Here is a 17,294-nt window from a genome sequence, read left to right on the forward strand (position 1 = left end):
GACTAAGAAAATATTAAAAGTATTAAAAGTATATATATATATATATAACGATTACTTAAAAAGAAAATATGTTGATATATTATATATATGGTTAGGTTCGTGATATCTATCGGAGACCAAGTCGTGATAAATACCTTCAAGGCAAAAGTGAGTATATAGTCCCACTTTTAAACTCTAAATATTTCGGGATGAGAATACATGCATTTTATGATTTACGTTATAGACACAAGTGATTAAAAATATATATTCTACGTTGAGTTGTACCACTGGCATACTTCCCTGTAACTTGGTAACTACTATTTACATGAGGTATTGTAAACGCGAATCCTGTTGATAGATCTATCGGGCCTGACAACCCCAACCGGACTGGACGACCAGTATTCAACGGTTGCACAGTACTTCGTTTCGGTGACTACACTTGGTACGGTGTAGTAAGATTTCATAATAAAGGGAATATGCGACGTTGATTAAATGTTAAGTATGGTTATCAAGTGCTCAACAACTTAGAATATTTTTATTAAAACGTTTATATATGAAATCTTGTGGTCTATATTCATAACGCTGCCGGCTTTAAACCTATATCTCACCAACTTTATGTTGACGTTTTAAGCATGTTTATTCTCAGGTGATAACTAAAAGCTTCCGCTGCAACATGTTGAATTTAAGCAAGATCTTGAGTATGCATATTTGTGTCAAAAATAAAACTGCATATCGGAGGATTTGTAATGTAAAATATGTTGGAGGTCGTATTGTTATTATCACATGTAAAGTTTGTAAGTCTAAGATTATCGCTAAACGATAATTATTATTAAGTTGTTTAAACCTTGTATTTGTAATAAAAGCTATGGTTTGTATTGTAAAAACGAATGCAGTTTTTGAAAAATGTCGCATATAGAGGTCAATACCTCGCGATGAAATCATATGTTATTGTATTTGTCCTTATGGTTAAGGTCGGGTTATGACATAACTTCTGTTTTAGAATTTCAAGATCGGTACAATAACACGATTTATGGCTACTTTTTGGGTAAAAGGATTGCTTATCCCGTAGTTAAGAATTACGTGACTAATGTTTGGAGGAAGTATGAGTTGGAAAAAATAATGATGAATTCTAAAGGATTCTTCTTTTTCAAGTTTTCATCGTTAAAAGGTATGCAAGGTGTCTTGGAGAATGGCCCGTGGATCATACGCTTAATCCCTATTATCCTTAATGTTTGGTCACCGGATACCACTCTTACGAAGGAAGAATTAACTCGTGTTCCTGTTTGGGTGAAAATTCATGATATTCTTATAGCAGGGTTTACTGATACTGGGTTAAGTGTTATTGCTTCGAATATTGGCACTCCTATGATGTTGGACTCGTATACAAGCACAATGTGTTTAGAATCATGGGGTAGGCCAAATTTTGCTCGGGCAATGATTGAAGTTTTTGCTGAAAAGGAGTTGAAGGAGAGCCTTCGAATGGCAATTCCTAGCATTGATGGCAAGAGCAAATCTGTTTGCACGCTAAAAATTGAGTATGAATGGAAGCCGCCACGTTGCACATTTTGTTCTAGATTTGGTCATACGGATTCGCAGTGTACAAAGGTTGAGGCTGTAACCGTGGATAATAACACAAAGGATGATGATGGGTTCGTTACCGTGGAAGGCAAACAAGCTAAAGTCGTGACAAAGACTTTTTCCATGGGAAAGAAGAAGCCAAAACTTGTCTATCGTCGTGTTAATAAGAAGAATAAGGAATTGAATGTTCGTTCTACTTCTAGTACACGTCAGGATGGGGCTGAGAAGAAAACAAATGATGAAAATGAGTATAAAGGAGATCAGCATACGGGTCAGCTTGGGAAGAGTAAAGGTACACAAATGAAGGTTCAAAATTCGTTCGGAGCGCTTGATAATGATATATTTCACCTTGTTGATGAATCGAGCGATGTAGAACCTGATGAAGATGAAACGGCCACGTTTATTGCAGGAAAAAAGATTACAAGTCAAGGGCACCGTTTGGCATGAAATCGGGTTGGTTGTAGTAGGTTTGTTGGTAGTTCTCGGGTTAGCTAGTTAATCGGTTTGTAGGTCTAGCTAGGTTTTGTGGTTGTTTGTGAGGCCGCAAGGTGCGCTTGTGGTCGTTGTTCCTCATTGTATTTTTTATTATTTTAAAAAAAAATATTTACCCGGTGAAACCCTTTACCAAAAAAAAAAAAGAATTTAACGTGGAAACTCCAAAACAGGAGAAAAACCACGGGCCTCCAAAGAGAGAAATACACTATATCACAAATTGTTACAATGACATAGTCGACTCTCTTAAGCCAACGACACTCTCCAAAGTATTTAGCTAATACCACTCTCAAACAAGGGTAAGAAAGAAAGAAATAATCAAATACTTAAAGTGTATTGGTTGGTGCAATTTAGAATGAAGACTTAGCCATCCTTTTATAACCAAGTCACATACCTCCAACTTTCTCCTCCCACCTATGTGGGATAACATCCTTCACAAAGTAACTATATTAATTTTTCTATCAAAAAATAAAACCAACACAAAAAATGTGCCAACTTACACCCAAACCTTTAAACACTAATCAACACCAAGATTTGGTCGTTTTACCCCAACCCCCCTAAAAATTCTGGCCAAGGGAAAAAAATGGGAAAAAAAACCAAATCACCCCCCAAAAAATGTGCCAACTTACACCCAAACCCTTAAACACAGGGGTATAAAGTGTAAAATTAATATTTTAATTAAAAATCTTAAACAAACTCCACCCATATTTTCAACGGGACATATCTTTCCGCTCGTCTCGCGTTAAATTTTTCAAACCCACCGTTCAACTCAAAAAAATCTAACGAACACAACGTGACTAACTATACGCGAAACAGACACTTCTAAAAAAAATGCTAAATAACTCGGACTATATTCAATACATACACACACCTCTAATAAACTACCCAAACTAACTACATCATATCGATAATTCTGTTTCCTTTTTTTTTTTTTTTTTTCCATTCTTCCTGCCGTTAAAAACGCATAGGCCATTATGTATACTAGGTACTAACTACGTGTATCTAAAAACACCCGTACCAGATGGTTTTTACTTCAGTAAACCCAAAGGCCCTGTGACATCACGCGGGCCCGTTTTACAAGTTATAACGAAAATGTAACATTTTATAATCTTTTATTTTATCATGTAATCGTTTATCTTTTATTTTATATATATATATATATATATATATTTTGAACAACGATTGGGATCACTCGAGGGGGACTAAACCACCCGCTGCGATCATCTCCAGTTTCGACTATGCCGATGCAGCGATAATAACCCCGCCTCCATCGCTGTCCGGGAGGAAACCTTGAAACCGATCCAAGGGCACGACCAAGTAAAACCCCCTCCCCTTTACCCCCCAAACGATATGGGAAAGGTGCCATGAGTGGATACTTCATGGCAGAGATGAAATTGTGTTTTTAATATGTAGCCGGGGGTCGAACTCCTGACCTCCTATAAAGGAGGCAGGCCACCAACCGCTGGACCACATCACAACTTCTATATTTATATTTATATTTATTATTACGGATTATAGATAATCCCTTATTACATTTATACTCATTTATTATTGTTTAAATATTTTTTTTGAACAGCAGTTCAGGATCACCCACGCCTCATGGGACTAAACCACCCACGCGTTAATCTCACGCAGTTGCATAACCTGCCCCCAACTGCTGACGGGGAAGGATCGCGGTCTAATTCGAGAACATGAACGGTAAAACTGACCCTGCAACGCAATGTGCGGAAGTACCCTTGAGTTGAATTTAAATGTTAATTATCGTTTAAATGATCTTACTTCACATCATTTTTATTTATTAAAAAACTTTTATTAATAACACTGGATATCATTAAAAAAATTAAGATATTTTATTTTATTTTTGTAATTGAAATAATCACCCACATTCTAGAAATAACTTCAATTAACAAACAAAATTTACCACTATTTCAACACAAATTATGTTTTAAAAACAACCTTAAAATTTATCATTGATCATTTTATAAATACACATTTTTGTTTTGTGTATTCCCCATTTTGTAAACCCTAATTAACTCGTATATACTCCATAATAATATACTAACGCGGTACCGAAAAACTATATATAACCAGCCTATTTTATTTCTTTAATACTCAAAATCCGATACGGCTCACTATAAACTTATATCCTGCGTCATCCCTACTCCTCCAACTCGCCACTTTCAACTGCTAATAAATAAAAATAGTTTAATATCTCCGGCAGCCTTCAGGTAATTATTTCATATCGCCCTAAACTTCGAATCATCAGTTTATTCACGATCAAATATTTACTTGTAATCGTTGTATCTAATCATGAGTAACTGTACGACTTAATCGTTTGTATTGCAACTTTACAAAATTAGGGTTTGAATTATTTTGGGTGTATTTTCGTTAGGGTTTAATTGGTTTATATTTCCTGAGTTTTTGGATTCAAATTAGGTATTAACATTTAGTGGATTGCAATTAGGGTTTAACGACGGTGAATTGTGTACAGTAATTGCTTGCGGAGTTTATTTGCTAATATTTCTGTATTTTATTTTATAATAATTTGGTATATAGTTGAAAGTGTTGGTTTCAGTTTTTTAGCGATTAGGGTTTATATAATGATGATGAGTCCTTCTCTAGGATGCTAAGGATTTTAATGAAATACACTTTTAGTGAGTTTAATATGGTGCTTATCTACCTGTACCATGTTATTAAAAGGAATATTGTTATTAGATTCTGAACATTGATTCAATATATAATTTCATATCTCTGCTTATACTGCTTTTTCCACCCTTATATAACTTGAGTTTTGATCCATTTTTGTATACAGTAGTTCTTTTGTTTCCAGAGTGTATTCTGTAATTTGTGTTTTGAACCTTTGATCGATATTTATACATTGTTTTTCTTCTTTACAGAGTGTATTTGTATCGCTTGCTTAGCACGTGATAGAGGTGAATAAAGAGTTTGTTTAGTGTTGTGATTTGTGAAGATGGTAAAGATTATTTTACCGGGGTCTAAGAAAAGGCCAGAGCCGCCTGAGATATTGACTGGTCAACATCAGAAAAAGCGGAAGATGGATATTGGGCTTAAGAATGAGTGTCGAAAGATGCTTAAGGCATTGATGACTCATGAATATGGAAATGTATTTAATACTCCCGTGGATCCTGTTGCGTTCGAAATTCCTGATTATTTCGATATAATCTCTCATCCTATGGATTTGGGGACAATACTGAAGAAATTGGAAAATAATGCATATCCTTTTGCAGAAGCATTTGCTGATGATATTCGACTCACGTTTTCCAATGCCATGAGATATAATCCTCCTGCAAATGTTGTTCATGTGATGGCAAAACAATTGAATGTTCTTTTCGACAAAGATTGGAGATTATTTGAGGCAAAGTTGATAAAGTTGAACACAAATGTTCCAGAAAAGGCAAAAATAATGAAGAAACCTGTTGATACGAGAACGATTTGCAATAAAACACCAGCCAAGGTGTCAGAAAACAAAACTGTTAAAAAACAGTGTGTAACTGTTACTGTAAAGGCAAAGAAAATCGAAGATACAAGCAAGATTACAACGTTTTCTGATGCGAAACCCTCGATATCGTGTGATGAGAAGTTGAGGCTTAAGAAGCAGCTTTTGGTAGCAATAAGAGGTGACTTGAGTGGACCGTTGCGTGGTTTTCTTAGAAAATATGGTTTGATTTCCTCAGGGAAAGAAAAGATTGAAAGTGTTTTTGGTACATTTAATGATGATACTTTACGTGAGTTGCGAAGAGTCTTCAAAGTATCTCTGGTTACAAACGTGCAAAAAGTAAGTTTCTCGAACTCTTGCTTGTATTGATTGTGCCTGTGCTTGTGTTTGTGCATAATTATATGGTTTGATGTGAGTTCTATACATCATGCAGGACAAGGATGATGTTATTGAAACACAGAGGACTAAGGAAATTATTGAAAGACGGAAACTTGAGGGTAAATATCTGATTATTTGTTTTATGTTTGTGATGCTATCTTGTTTTAGCACATAACTGAAATGAAATTTGATTGTATGTTAATCATCTAAAATACCCGTTAGTGAAAGTTAGATAATTGAATCTTGTTGGTTCATATTCCTGAAGTCCCTGTACCCTGCATCCTTTGTCCTGCACAAAACGTGCCTGTTTATACTCATAAAACAGCCATGTTGGAGCTTGAGATTTTTGTTATATACAGAATTTGGTCTATTACCTATGATAATGCATTGTCTGATTTCGTTGATTTTTAATTTTACAGAAAAGTCAGATATAGAATCCAGAATCAAAGCTGCTCGAGCTGCTAAAGAAGCCTTACTTGAGAGCGCAAAGTCAGATTTGCAAATGAGACGCGACCGAGAAAGAGAAAGAGTTGAAAAGGTTTGGGTTTTACCGTTTTACCCATCATTTTAAATTCAACTTTTACGTATGTTTGTTTATAATTTTTTTTTTTTTTTTAATGTTTATAATTTTTTATTTTTATTTTTTTTAAAATTTTATGCAGATGAAAAGAACTGTAATTATAAATGACGACCTAACATTTCTGAGGGAGCTTGAGAAACTATGCCAATATTCAGGGTTTATAAACCCATTGGAAAAACTTGGGCTGCGTTTGAAGGAAGAATACTATTACGGGTATGAGTACATGGATGATGATGATAGTGTCGTCTATGATGATCTTGAAGATGGCGAGATCTTTTGACGTTAACATGCCATGCCGCCTGCAGTTGATAGATTTTTTTTATTGTTGTGAATTGAGTCACTAAACGCTGATACTTATTATATGTGAGTAGGTGAAGTGTAAATGACGATTATTGTATATCCCGGAATAACATGATGGTTCTGGTGGTGTTTCTTGTATGTCGAATCGAGTAAATCTGTATAAAAAATAGTGCAGTGAGTTAGATCATCAAATGCCTAATTTGCAATGGTAGTAAAGTTTGTTACATTAGAGTCCCTTTATGTCCAAAATCAGTATCTTGTGTAGAGTGCCTTAATGTCCAGAAATCTTTATTTTTATTTGTTTATTTGTAAATTCAAACAATCCTGTTAAAGGTTTGTACTTTCGAAATCAAGACGAACACTAATACACCACTATAAACATAGTATGCAGTTACAGAACAGTAAATGAACCATATAACTAATTTAGCTTTATTGGGCTTAGGTCACGTCTGTACTTTGTACTGGGCCGAACCAGCTTTAATAAGCCCATGTGGCCATTTCCACATGGTAACAGAATTTCAGACTTATAAACAGAATTCTGTTAGAGATTTCCTAAAAGTGAAAGATAAAAAAAATCGGATGGTTGAAGAGGTACAGAAATCAGGTGTCCGATCAGATGGAGAAGAACGGAAAGACAATGCCGGCGAGGGAGATACGTCTTCGATACCTCGTAAAGAAATAAAACGACACCCACTCGAACATTCATGGACGTTTTGGTTCGATAATCCATCTGCAAAGTCTAAACAGGTAGCGTGGGGCAGTTCCATTCGTCCGATTTACACTTTCTCCACCGTCGAAGAATTCTGGAGGTCAAATTTTAATTATATTCATCGCATTTTGTTAATATATAAGATCCGTTTTTGAAATGAGTTTTTGACGTGTGTTTGTTTGAAATGTTTAATACAAAATCAGCTTGTACAACAATCTGCATAGACCGAGTCGGTTGGCTGCAGGAGCTGACCTTCACTGTTTTAAGAACCGGATTGAACCTAAGTGGGAAGACCCGGTTTGTGCTCATGGTGGAAAATGGACTGTGACATTTCCTAAGTCGAAATCCGACACATGTTGGCTCTACACGGTGGTTTATTTATTTATTTTTATTACTAACCATTCTGTTCTCATTACCCGTTAGTTCTGTGTATGGTTGTATTCACTCTAACCTCATTTTAATGTGAAAGTTGCTAGCAATGATTGGAGAACAGTTTGATCACGGAGACGAGATTTGTGGGGCCGTCGTTAATGTTAGATCTAGGCAGGAAAAAATCGCTCTTTGGACCAAAAATGCAACCAATGAGGCCGCCCAGGTATGTTTTTTTTAATTTTAATGGCAAACACACAAACCAATATCACGAGTATTCACAAATGTCTACAAATAGTCCCACTCTAGGACTTGTTGATGAGTTATTTCGATACCGATAAGCCAATGGCTCTTTGATGTGTTTGGCTTGTTTACAGATGAGTATTGGGAGACAATGGAAGGAGTTTCTTGACTACAATGACATGATAGGGTTCATATTTCATGTAAGCGTATTTTTTGTTTTTAAGCTTGGTGCGTATTTAAGTTATGTGACGTCAGACAATTATATTATACTTATGTTTATATTAATACGGATATGGAATGGATCATATCATATTACAGGATGATGCTAAGAAACTTGACAGAGGGGCTAAAAATAAATACACGACATGACGCGTTGTATGTTTGCTGATTTGCTTGACATTCATCAGAGTTGTAGTTTTGTTTGCATACATAAATGAATGAATGCTGCGTTCTCAAGTAGTTGTTTCTCATGTTAAACATCTTTAATCGATTCCATATTATGTAGGAGCATCTTCTCTCTAATGTTATTATCGATCTATTTATTTATTTGAAATCACATACTTAACAGAACTTAAACCTACAATTAGCAGTAACACTTTACAAAAAAAGAACACTTGAATGTATTTATGACTTAATTTTTTCAAGAGCAGTTTCTCTTTTTATATTGAAACGAATTCTTGGAAATATTGTTCAATTACGAGTGTTTTATACGATTTCTTATGCTTCTTAATTACAAGGCTCTTCAATGCCAGAATATGTGCTTCCAACTTCGGATTAAAAAGCATGGTCATCGATAATGGCCCTATGTTCAATGGTAAACACTGTTACTCAGTATCTGCATATACCAGTAAAGCAGTTTCATTTGATACCATACTAACAAGACATCTAACATATAATTACTGTAATCTTCTGAAATATAAATTATATTAATTTAAGTACTTTCCAAAGATTGTTATGAATTTCAGATCAAATATAACAATTAGACACCGAGTACTTCCAAAAGTTATAAATTAATCAAATAAAAAGAAGTTGATGTTCTACATGTATGACTACATGTAATAATTAATATAGTGTACCATAGGAATAACTAATTTTTGAACCCTCGCTGCCGGGGGTTCAGTTTTCAATGTATTTTATTGCGTCTAGTTTGTAAAATTAATTCGTGACTAACGATGATGTCGTTGAAACGCAACTCGAGTCGAACTAAAAGGTATAACCCGTGAAAGATTTAAATGTTCATTTAAATTAACAATATATGTGCATCTCCGCGTTTCGCTATGGAATTGTCGACTTTTAAAAATTTAACGCAAAATCAACGTGTATGAAAAGTAATCCAAATATTTAGCGTTTTTTAAAAAACGTCCATTTTGCGTATAGTTAGTCACATTGTGTTCCTAAAATTATTTCGAGTTTAACGATGGTGTCGGAAAAATTTAACTCGTTGCGGGCGAGAATATATGACCCGTTGAATATTTGTGTGGAGTTTATTTAAGTTTTTTTTTATTTATGAAAATGGTTATTTGACACTTTACCCCCTGTTGGGGGGGGGGGGGAGGTGGGGTGGAGTCGATTTGAATTTTTGAAAAAAGTGTGGAGGGCTTTGTTGGTAAAATGAAATTTAGTTAAAATTAAAAAAAAAGGTGAAAAGTCGAAAATACGCCTAGTTATTATTCATAACTTTTGTCTGTTAGATATATGTATAATATAATTATTAAGTAACGTTAATAAAAATTATTAAATTGATGTCACATAATTTACTATTCAACACATTGGGTAATAGTATAATACTAGTGCAAAGACCCGTGGAATCACGAGATTTTTAAGAATTTTTTAATGATACGTTATATAATCAACGTGCAGATAAAGTAACGAAATTCATCAAGTTATATGAGATAGAAAACAACAATGTTTAACCAAATTGTTGAAAGAACAACAATTAAAAAGAGAAATCTAAAAGCATAGTCTTTAAGTTATATATATATATATATATATATATATATATATATATATATATATATATATATATATATATATATATATATATATATATATATATATATATATATTAAAAAATATTCATTTGATTATTTTGAATTTGACAACATAGAGAGCATATATGTAATCAATAGTGACCCACACATATCTAATATCTTTAATAGAACTAAGATAAATTTTTTTATTAGAACTAAATGTTGGAAAACCGTGTGTACTTTTAAATCAGATTAACGCAGCGGATAGTTGAAATAATAATCAATTATTATTTTATAAACCATTTACAAAATTAAATATTAATATATTTAAATTTAATAAAACATGCACATGATTAACGATCCCAAAGATCCAGTTACACCATAATAATTGTCATGAATATTAAATCATAAGATGAGTTAACATATACCTTTCTTGAAGAAACTGACGAACGGAGAGAAACCTACGATCAAAAGTATGACCGTCTCTTTGAATAGTCCATACTACACTTCAAACAACGTCAATGGATGCTAGTCCAAACCCAAGTGACAAATTAATCAACCCTTGATTAATTAAAATGATAGTACTCCGTATTCAAGATTTGCAAAAGAGAAAACAAAAGGTGTTTGCTCTCGGTTTACACGTGATAATAGAATAATATGAATTACAATTGTGGTCATTCATTTCGTTACCAGCTCAACATATATATATATATATATATATATATATATATATATATATATATATATATATATATATATATATATATATATATATATATATATATATATATATATATATATATATGCAAAAGTAAACCACTTGATTTTAAAACGAATAAACATGATTGAGGTTTTAAAAAGTCGTATTTCTCAAATACTTTAGGGGTATGTTATGTAACTTATAATTAATAATTTCTATCATGTCACTTTCATGTGAATAGTAAATTAATTAATTTCGTTTCATTTACTATATATGAATAGTAAATGAATTAATTTCGATTTACTATTTTGTTACTTGAGTAATATATATACATCATATATATTTTATTTGACATCTCGGTGTATATGTGTGTGACCCCGAAGACTCAAATAAAGTTGGCCATATAGTTATATGTTGTACCTTGCACATTAATCCTACAGACTCCCACTTGTGCATGACACAACACCAAGTAACTATAAAAACAATGGTAAGCGTCTAGCAACACGTCATTGTCCCCAAATTCATGTGAGGGTAGTTTCTCGAAACTGTTTATGGTAAGTTTTAAATGTCATTCGTCCTTTTGTTTCAGATACTTTAGTTAAACTTGAGATATGGATCATCGGTCATTCTCATTTGTTTAACAATTTTGTTTCTCGATCTTAGAACTGAATTAGATCACCAAATTAATTAAGTATCATCTTAATTACATCTGGGTGCGGCCACACAAATATCTTATTCATTCATCGAGGAGCTCAAAAAGTATCCAACTCCAAACATTTTAGAGGAACAAATCCTATATTGCATACACGTGTCTATCACGAGCTTTACATTATACCCAATAATGACCTTTATAACAGCCTTATTCAGGACAGCGTTTAACCATATCAAAGTACAATGTTCCACACATCAAAACTGGCGTGCATCTCAAGTCTAAGGACATAAAGACATAATTACAAAAAGATTCACTACTGACAATGATCCATGTAGTGACATCTCGGATGGGTCATTCCAATATTCATCATCAATGAATACATATGAATTTTGGTCTCTACAAGTTAACTATTTATCATCAATAAATATTGTAGTGACCCGAATTTTTCCATGTTTATATATATTAATTGAGATTGATATTTACATGATTAAATGTTTCCAACATGTTAAGCAATCAAACTTGTTAAGACTTGATTAATTGAAATATGTTTCATATAGACAATTGACCACCCAAGTTGACCGGTGATTCACGAACGTTAAAACTTGTAAAAACTATATGTTGACATATATATGGATATATATATATATATATAGTTAACATGATACTATGATAAGTAAACATATCATTAAGTATATTAACAATGAACTACATATGTAAAAACAAGACTACTAACTTAATGATTTTTAAACGAGACATATATGTAACGATTATCGTTGTAAAGACATTTAATGTATATATATCATATTAAGAGATATTCATACATGATAATATCATGATAATATAATAATTTAAAATCTCATTTGATATTATAAACATTGGGTTAACAACATTTAACAAGATCGTTAACCTAAAGGTTTCAAAACAACACTTACATGTAACGACTAACAATGACTTAACGACTCAGTTAAAATGTATATACATGTAGTGTTTTAATATGTATTTATACAATTTTTAAAGACTTCAATACACTTATCAAAATACTTCTACTTAACAAAAATGCTTACAATTACATCCTCGTTCAGTTTCATCAACAATTCTACTCGTATGCACCCGTATTCGTACTCGTACAATACATAGCTTTTAGATGTATGTACTATTGGTATATACACTCCAATGATCAGCTCTTAGCAGCCCATATGAGTCACCTAACACATGTGGGAACCATCATTTGGCAACTAGCATGAAATATCTCATGAAATTACAAAAATATGAGTAATCATTCATGACTTATTTACATGAAAACAAAATTACATATCCTTTATATCTAATCCATACACCAACGACCAAAAACACCTACAAATACTTTCATTCTTCAATTTTCTTCATCTAATTGATCTCTCTCAAGTTCTATCTTCAAGTTCTAAGTGTTCTTCATATATTCTACAAGTTCTAGTTACATAAAATCAAGAATACTTTCAAGTTTGCTAGCTCACTTCCAATCTTGTAAGTTGATCATCCAACCTCAAGAAATCTTTGTTTCTTACAGTAGGTTATCATTCTAATACAAGGTAATAATCATATTCAAACTTTGGTTCAATTTCTATAACTATAACAATCTTATTTCAAGTGATGATCTTACTTGAACTTGTTTTCGTGTCATGATTCTGCTTCAAGAACTTCGAGCCATCCAAGGATCCGTTGAAGCTAGATCCATTTTTCTCTTTTCCAGTAGGTTTATTCAAGGAACTTAAGGTAGTAATGATGTTCATAACATCATTCGATTCATATATATAAAGCTATCTTATTCGAAGGTTTAAACTTGTAATCACTAGAACATAGTTTAGTTAATTCTAAACTTGTTCGCAAACAAAAGTTAATCCTTCTAACTTGACTTTTAAAATCAACTAAAAACATGTTCTATATCTATATGATATGCTAACTTAATGATTTAAAACCTGGAAACACGAAAAATACCGTAAAACCGGATTTACGCCGTCGTAGTAACACCGCGGGCTGTTTTGGGTTAGTTAATTAAAAACTATGATAAACTTTGATTTAAAAGTTGTTATTCTGAGAAAATGATTTTTATTATGAACATGAAACTATATCCAAAAATTATGGTTAAACTCAAAGTGAAAGTATGTTTTCTAAAATGGTCATCTAGACGTCGTTCTTTCGACTGAAATGACTACCTTTACAAAAACGACTTGTAACTTATCTTTCCGACTATAAACCTATAATTTTTCTGTTTAGATTCATAAAATATAGTTCAATATTAAACCATAGCAATTTGATTCACTCAAAACGGATTTAAAATGAAGAAGTTATGGGTAAAACAAGATTGGATAATTTTTCTCATTTTAGCTACGTGAAAATTGGTAACAAATCTATTCCAACCATAACTTAATCAACTTGTATTGTATATTATGTAATCTTGAGATACCATAGACACGTATACAATGTTTCGACCTATCATGTCGACACATCTATATATATTTCGGAACAACCATAGACACTCTATATGTGAATGTTGGAGTTAGCTATACAGGGTTGAGGTTGATTCCAAAATATATATAGTTTGAGCTGTGATCAATACTGAGATACGTATACACTGGGTCGTGGATTAATTCAAGATAATATTTATCGATTTATTTCTGTACATCTAACTGTGGACAACTAGTTGTAGGTTACTAACGAGGACAGCTGACTTAATAAACTTAAAACATCAAAATATATTAAAAGTGTTGTAAATATATTTTGAACATACTTTGATATATATGTATATATTGTTATAGGTTCGTGAATCAACCAGTGGCCAAGTCTTACTTCCCGACGAAGTAAAAATCTGTGAAAGTGAGTTATAGTCCCACTTTTAAAATCTAATATTTTTGAATGAGAATACATGCAGGTTTTATAAATGATTTACAAAATAGACACAAGTACGTGAAACTACATTCTATGGTTGAATTATCGAAATCGAATATGCCCCTTTTTATTAAGTCTGGTAATCTAAGAATTAGGGAACAGACACCCTAATTGACGCGAATCCTAAAGATAGATCTATCGGGCCCAACAAGCCCCATCCAAAGTACCGGATGCTTTAGTACTTCGAAATTTATATCATATCCGAAGGGTGTCCCGGAATGATGGGGATATTCTTATATATGCATCTTGTTAATGTCGGTTACCAGGTGTTCACCATATGAATGATTTTTATCTCTATGTATAAGATGTGTATTGAAATATGAAATCTTGTGGTCTATTATTATGATTTGATATATATAGGTTAAACCTATAACTCACCAACATTTTTGTTGACGTTTTAAGCATGTTTATTCTCAGGTGATTATTAAGAGCTTCCGCTGTCGCATACTTAAATAAGGACGAGATTTGGAGTCCATGCTTGTATGATATTGTGTAAAAACTGCATTCAAGAAACTTATTTTGTTGTAACATATTTGTATTGTAAACCATTATGTAATGGTCGTGTGTAAACAGGATATTTTAGATTATCATTATTTGATAATCTACGTAAAACTTTTTAAACCTTTATTGATGAAATAAAGGTTATGGTTTGTTTTAAAATGAATGCAGTCTTTGAAAAACGTCTCATATAGAGGTCAAAACCTCGCAACGAAATCAATTAATATGGAACGTTTTTAATCAATAAGAACGGGACATTTCAGTTGGTATCCGAGCGTTGGTCTTAGAGAACCAGAATTTTGCATTAGTGTGTCTTATCGAGTTTGTTAGGATGCATTAATGAGTCTGGACTTCGACCGTGTTTACTTGAAAAATGATTGCTTAACAAATTTTGTTGGAAACTATATATTTTTAACATGCGAATATTATGTGATATATTAATCTCTTAACGCGTTTGATATTATGTGATAGATGTCTACCTCTAGAACAAGTCCCATTGACTCACCTAATAATAATGAAGAGTCAAATGTAAATTGGAATGATTCGTGGACTGATTCACAAGTTCCCGAAGAGGAACCGGAAGAAGAGTCGGAACCGGAAGAAGAATCGGAACCGGAAGAAGAATCGGAACCGGATGAAGAAATAGAACCGGTGGGGGAAATAATAAAACGGTTAAGTAAAAGAAAATCCTCAACCAACCGACCAAGGTTAATTATGGTCAATGGTGTTTCCGCCAAGGAAGCAAAATATTGGGAGGATTACCAATTCTCCGATGAATCGGATTCCGACGAGAATTCCGATGATGTTATAGAAATTACCCCAACTGAATTTAAAAAGGCAAAAGAAAATAATAAGGGAACGGGCATAAAAATAGAGAAATCTAATTCCAACCCCGATGAACTTTATATGTATCGTCAACCCCCGAAGTCCTTAAGTTGTAACAATGACCCGGGAACCTCTAAACCACCAGGTTTTTCTAAACCAATGTGGAAAACGACGGCTCGTATTAGGGGAACATCATATATCCCTAGAAACTTGGCAAAACGAACCAAAACCGAAGAATAAGAAACAAGCGAGTCGGAATAAGATAGTTGTATTCGTGTGGTGTAATATATGTAATACAGTGTGCTTATGCTTTATGATATATGTAAAAATTGCTTGTATTAATAAGTATTTTTTTTATGAATCTAACTCTTGTCTATTTTACAGTATAAAAACACAAAATGGATAGACAACCCAATATTTTAAGAGACCTACCCGGAGACATGATTGATGAAATCTTGTCTAGAGTCGGTCAGAATTCTTTGGCACAACTATTTAAGGCGAGATCAGTTTGTAAGACATTCGAAGAACGTTCCAAGAATGCCTTGGTTTATAAAAGGCTTACGTTCGAAAGATGGGGGATATCACATTGGGAAATCTATAAATTAGGATGTGTTTACTTTGACGCATATATTGCGGGGAACCCAAATGCTATTTTACGCAATGGGTTAAGAAATTATTTTGACTCAATATATCCGAATATTGGACTTCGTGATTTGGAAAAAGTGGCTAACATGCAACATAAAGAAGCATGTTATGCTTACGGATTAGTAATGTTCGCATCTCACCAAAGTGAGAACAAGAACATCGGGCTACAACTATTAAACAAAACATTCCCACAAGTGACGGAGTCGGTAATTGGGGTAAGAAATGAGGTTTTTAGATTGTTATGGGTACGTTTCTTATTGACAATAAATCTGCTTACGTTTTATTTGATTCGGGTGCGAATAGAAGCTATATGAGTAGAGATTTTTGTACTAAATTAAGTTGTCCATTGACGCCTTTGGATAGTAAATTTTTACTCGAATTAGCAAATGGTAAATTAATTTCAGCAGATAATATATGTCGGAATCGAGAAATTAAACTGGTTAGCGAAACATTTAAGATTGATTTGATACCAGTAGAGTTAGGGAGTTTTGATGTGATAATCGGTATGGACTGGTTGAAAGAAGTGAAAGCAGAGATTGTTTGTTACAAAAATGCAATTCGCATTATACGAGAAAAAGGAAAACCCTTAATGGTGTACGGAGAAAAGGGCAACACGAAGCTACATCTTATTAGTAATTTGAAGGCACAAAAACTAATAAGAAAAGGTTGCTATGCTGTTCTAGCACACGTTGAGAAAGTACAAACTGAAGAAAAGAGCATCAATGATGTTCCAATTGCAAAAGAATTTCCCGATGTATTTCCGAAAGAATTACCGGGATTACCCCCACATCGATTCGTTGAATTTCAAATAGATCTTGTACCAGGAGCTGCACCAATAGCTCGTGCTCCTTACAGACTCGCACCCAACGAGATGAAAGAACTGCAAAGCCAATTACAAGAACTTTTAGAGCGTGGTTTCATTCGACCAAGCACATCACCGTGGGGAGCTCCTGTTTTGTTTGTCAAGAAGAAAGATGGTACATTCAGGTTGTGT

The 17,294-nt window shown here is 33.2% G+C and overlaps 2 protein-coding genes across 2 annotated transcripts; both read left to right on the plus strand.

The window, feature by feature from the left end:
* Positions 1–4,171: 4,171 nt before the first annotated feature.
* LOC139871382 (transcription factor GTE12) lies at positions 4,172–7,012 on the plus strand. Its single transcript, XM_071859100.1, has 5 exons — positions 4,172–4,277; positions 4,947–5,845; positions 5,940–6,003; positions 6,304–6,422; positions 6,547–7,012. The coding sequence occupies exons 2-5, from the start codon at positions 5,021–5,023 to the stop codon at positions 6,742–6,744; spliced, it is 1,206 nt and encodes a 401-aa protein (XP_071715201.1). The 5' UTR covers positions 4,172–4,277; positions 4,947–5,020; the 3' UTR covers positions 6,745–7,012.
* A 256-nt stretch (positions 7,013–7,268) lies between these two features.
* On the plus strand, positions 7,269–8,454 carry LOC139901114 (eukaryotic translation initiation factor 4E-2-like). The gene is made up of 5 exons (XM_071883854.1): positions 7,269–7,573; positions 7,677–7,842; positions 7,943–8,068; positions 8,220–8,285; positions 8,404–8,454. The coding sequence occupies exons 1-5, from the start codon at positions 7,269–7,271 to the stop codon at positions 8,452–8,454; spliced, it is 714 nt and encodes a 237-aa protein (XP_071739955.1).
* Positions 8,455–17,294: the final 8,840 nt, after the last annotated feature.

This window comes from Rutidosis leptorrhynchoides, chromosome 1 (genome assembly GCF_046630445.1).
Source record: "Rutidosis leptorrhynchoides isolate AG116_Rl617_1_P2 chromosome 1, CSIRO_AGI_Rlap_v1, whole genome shotgun sequence".
Lineage (NCBI taxonomy): Eukaryota > Viridiplantae > Streptophyta > Magnoliopsida > Asterales > Asteraceae > Rutidosis > Rutidosis leptorrhynchoides.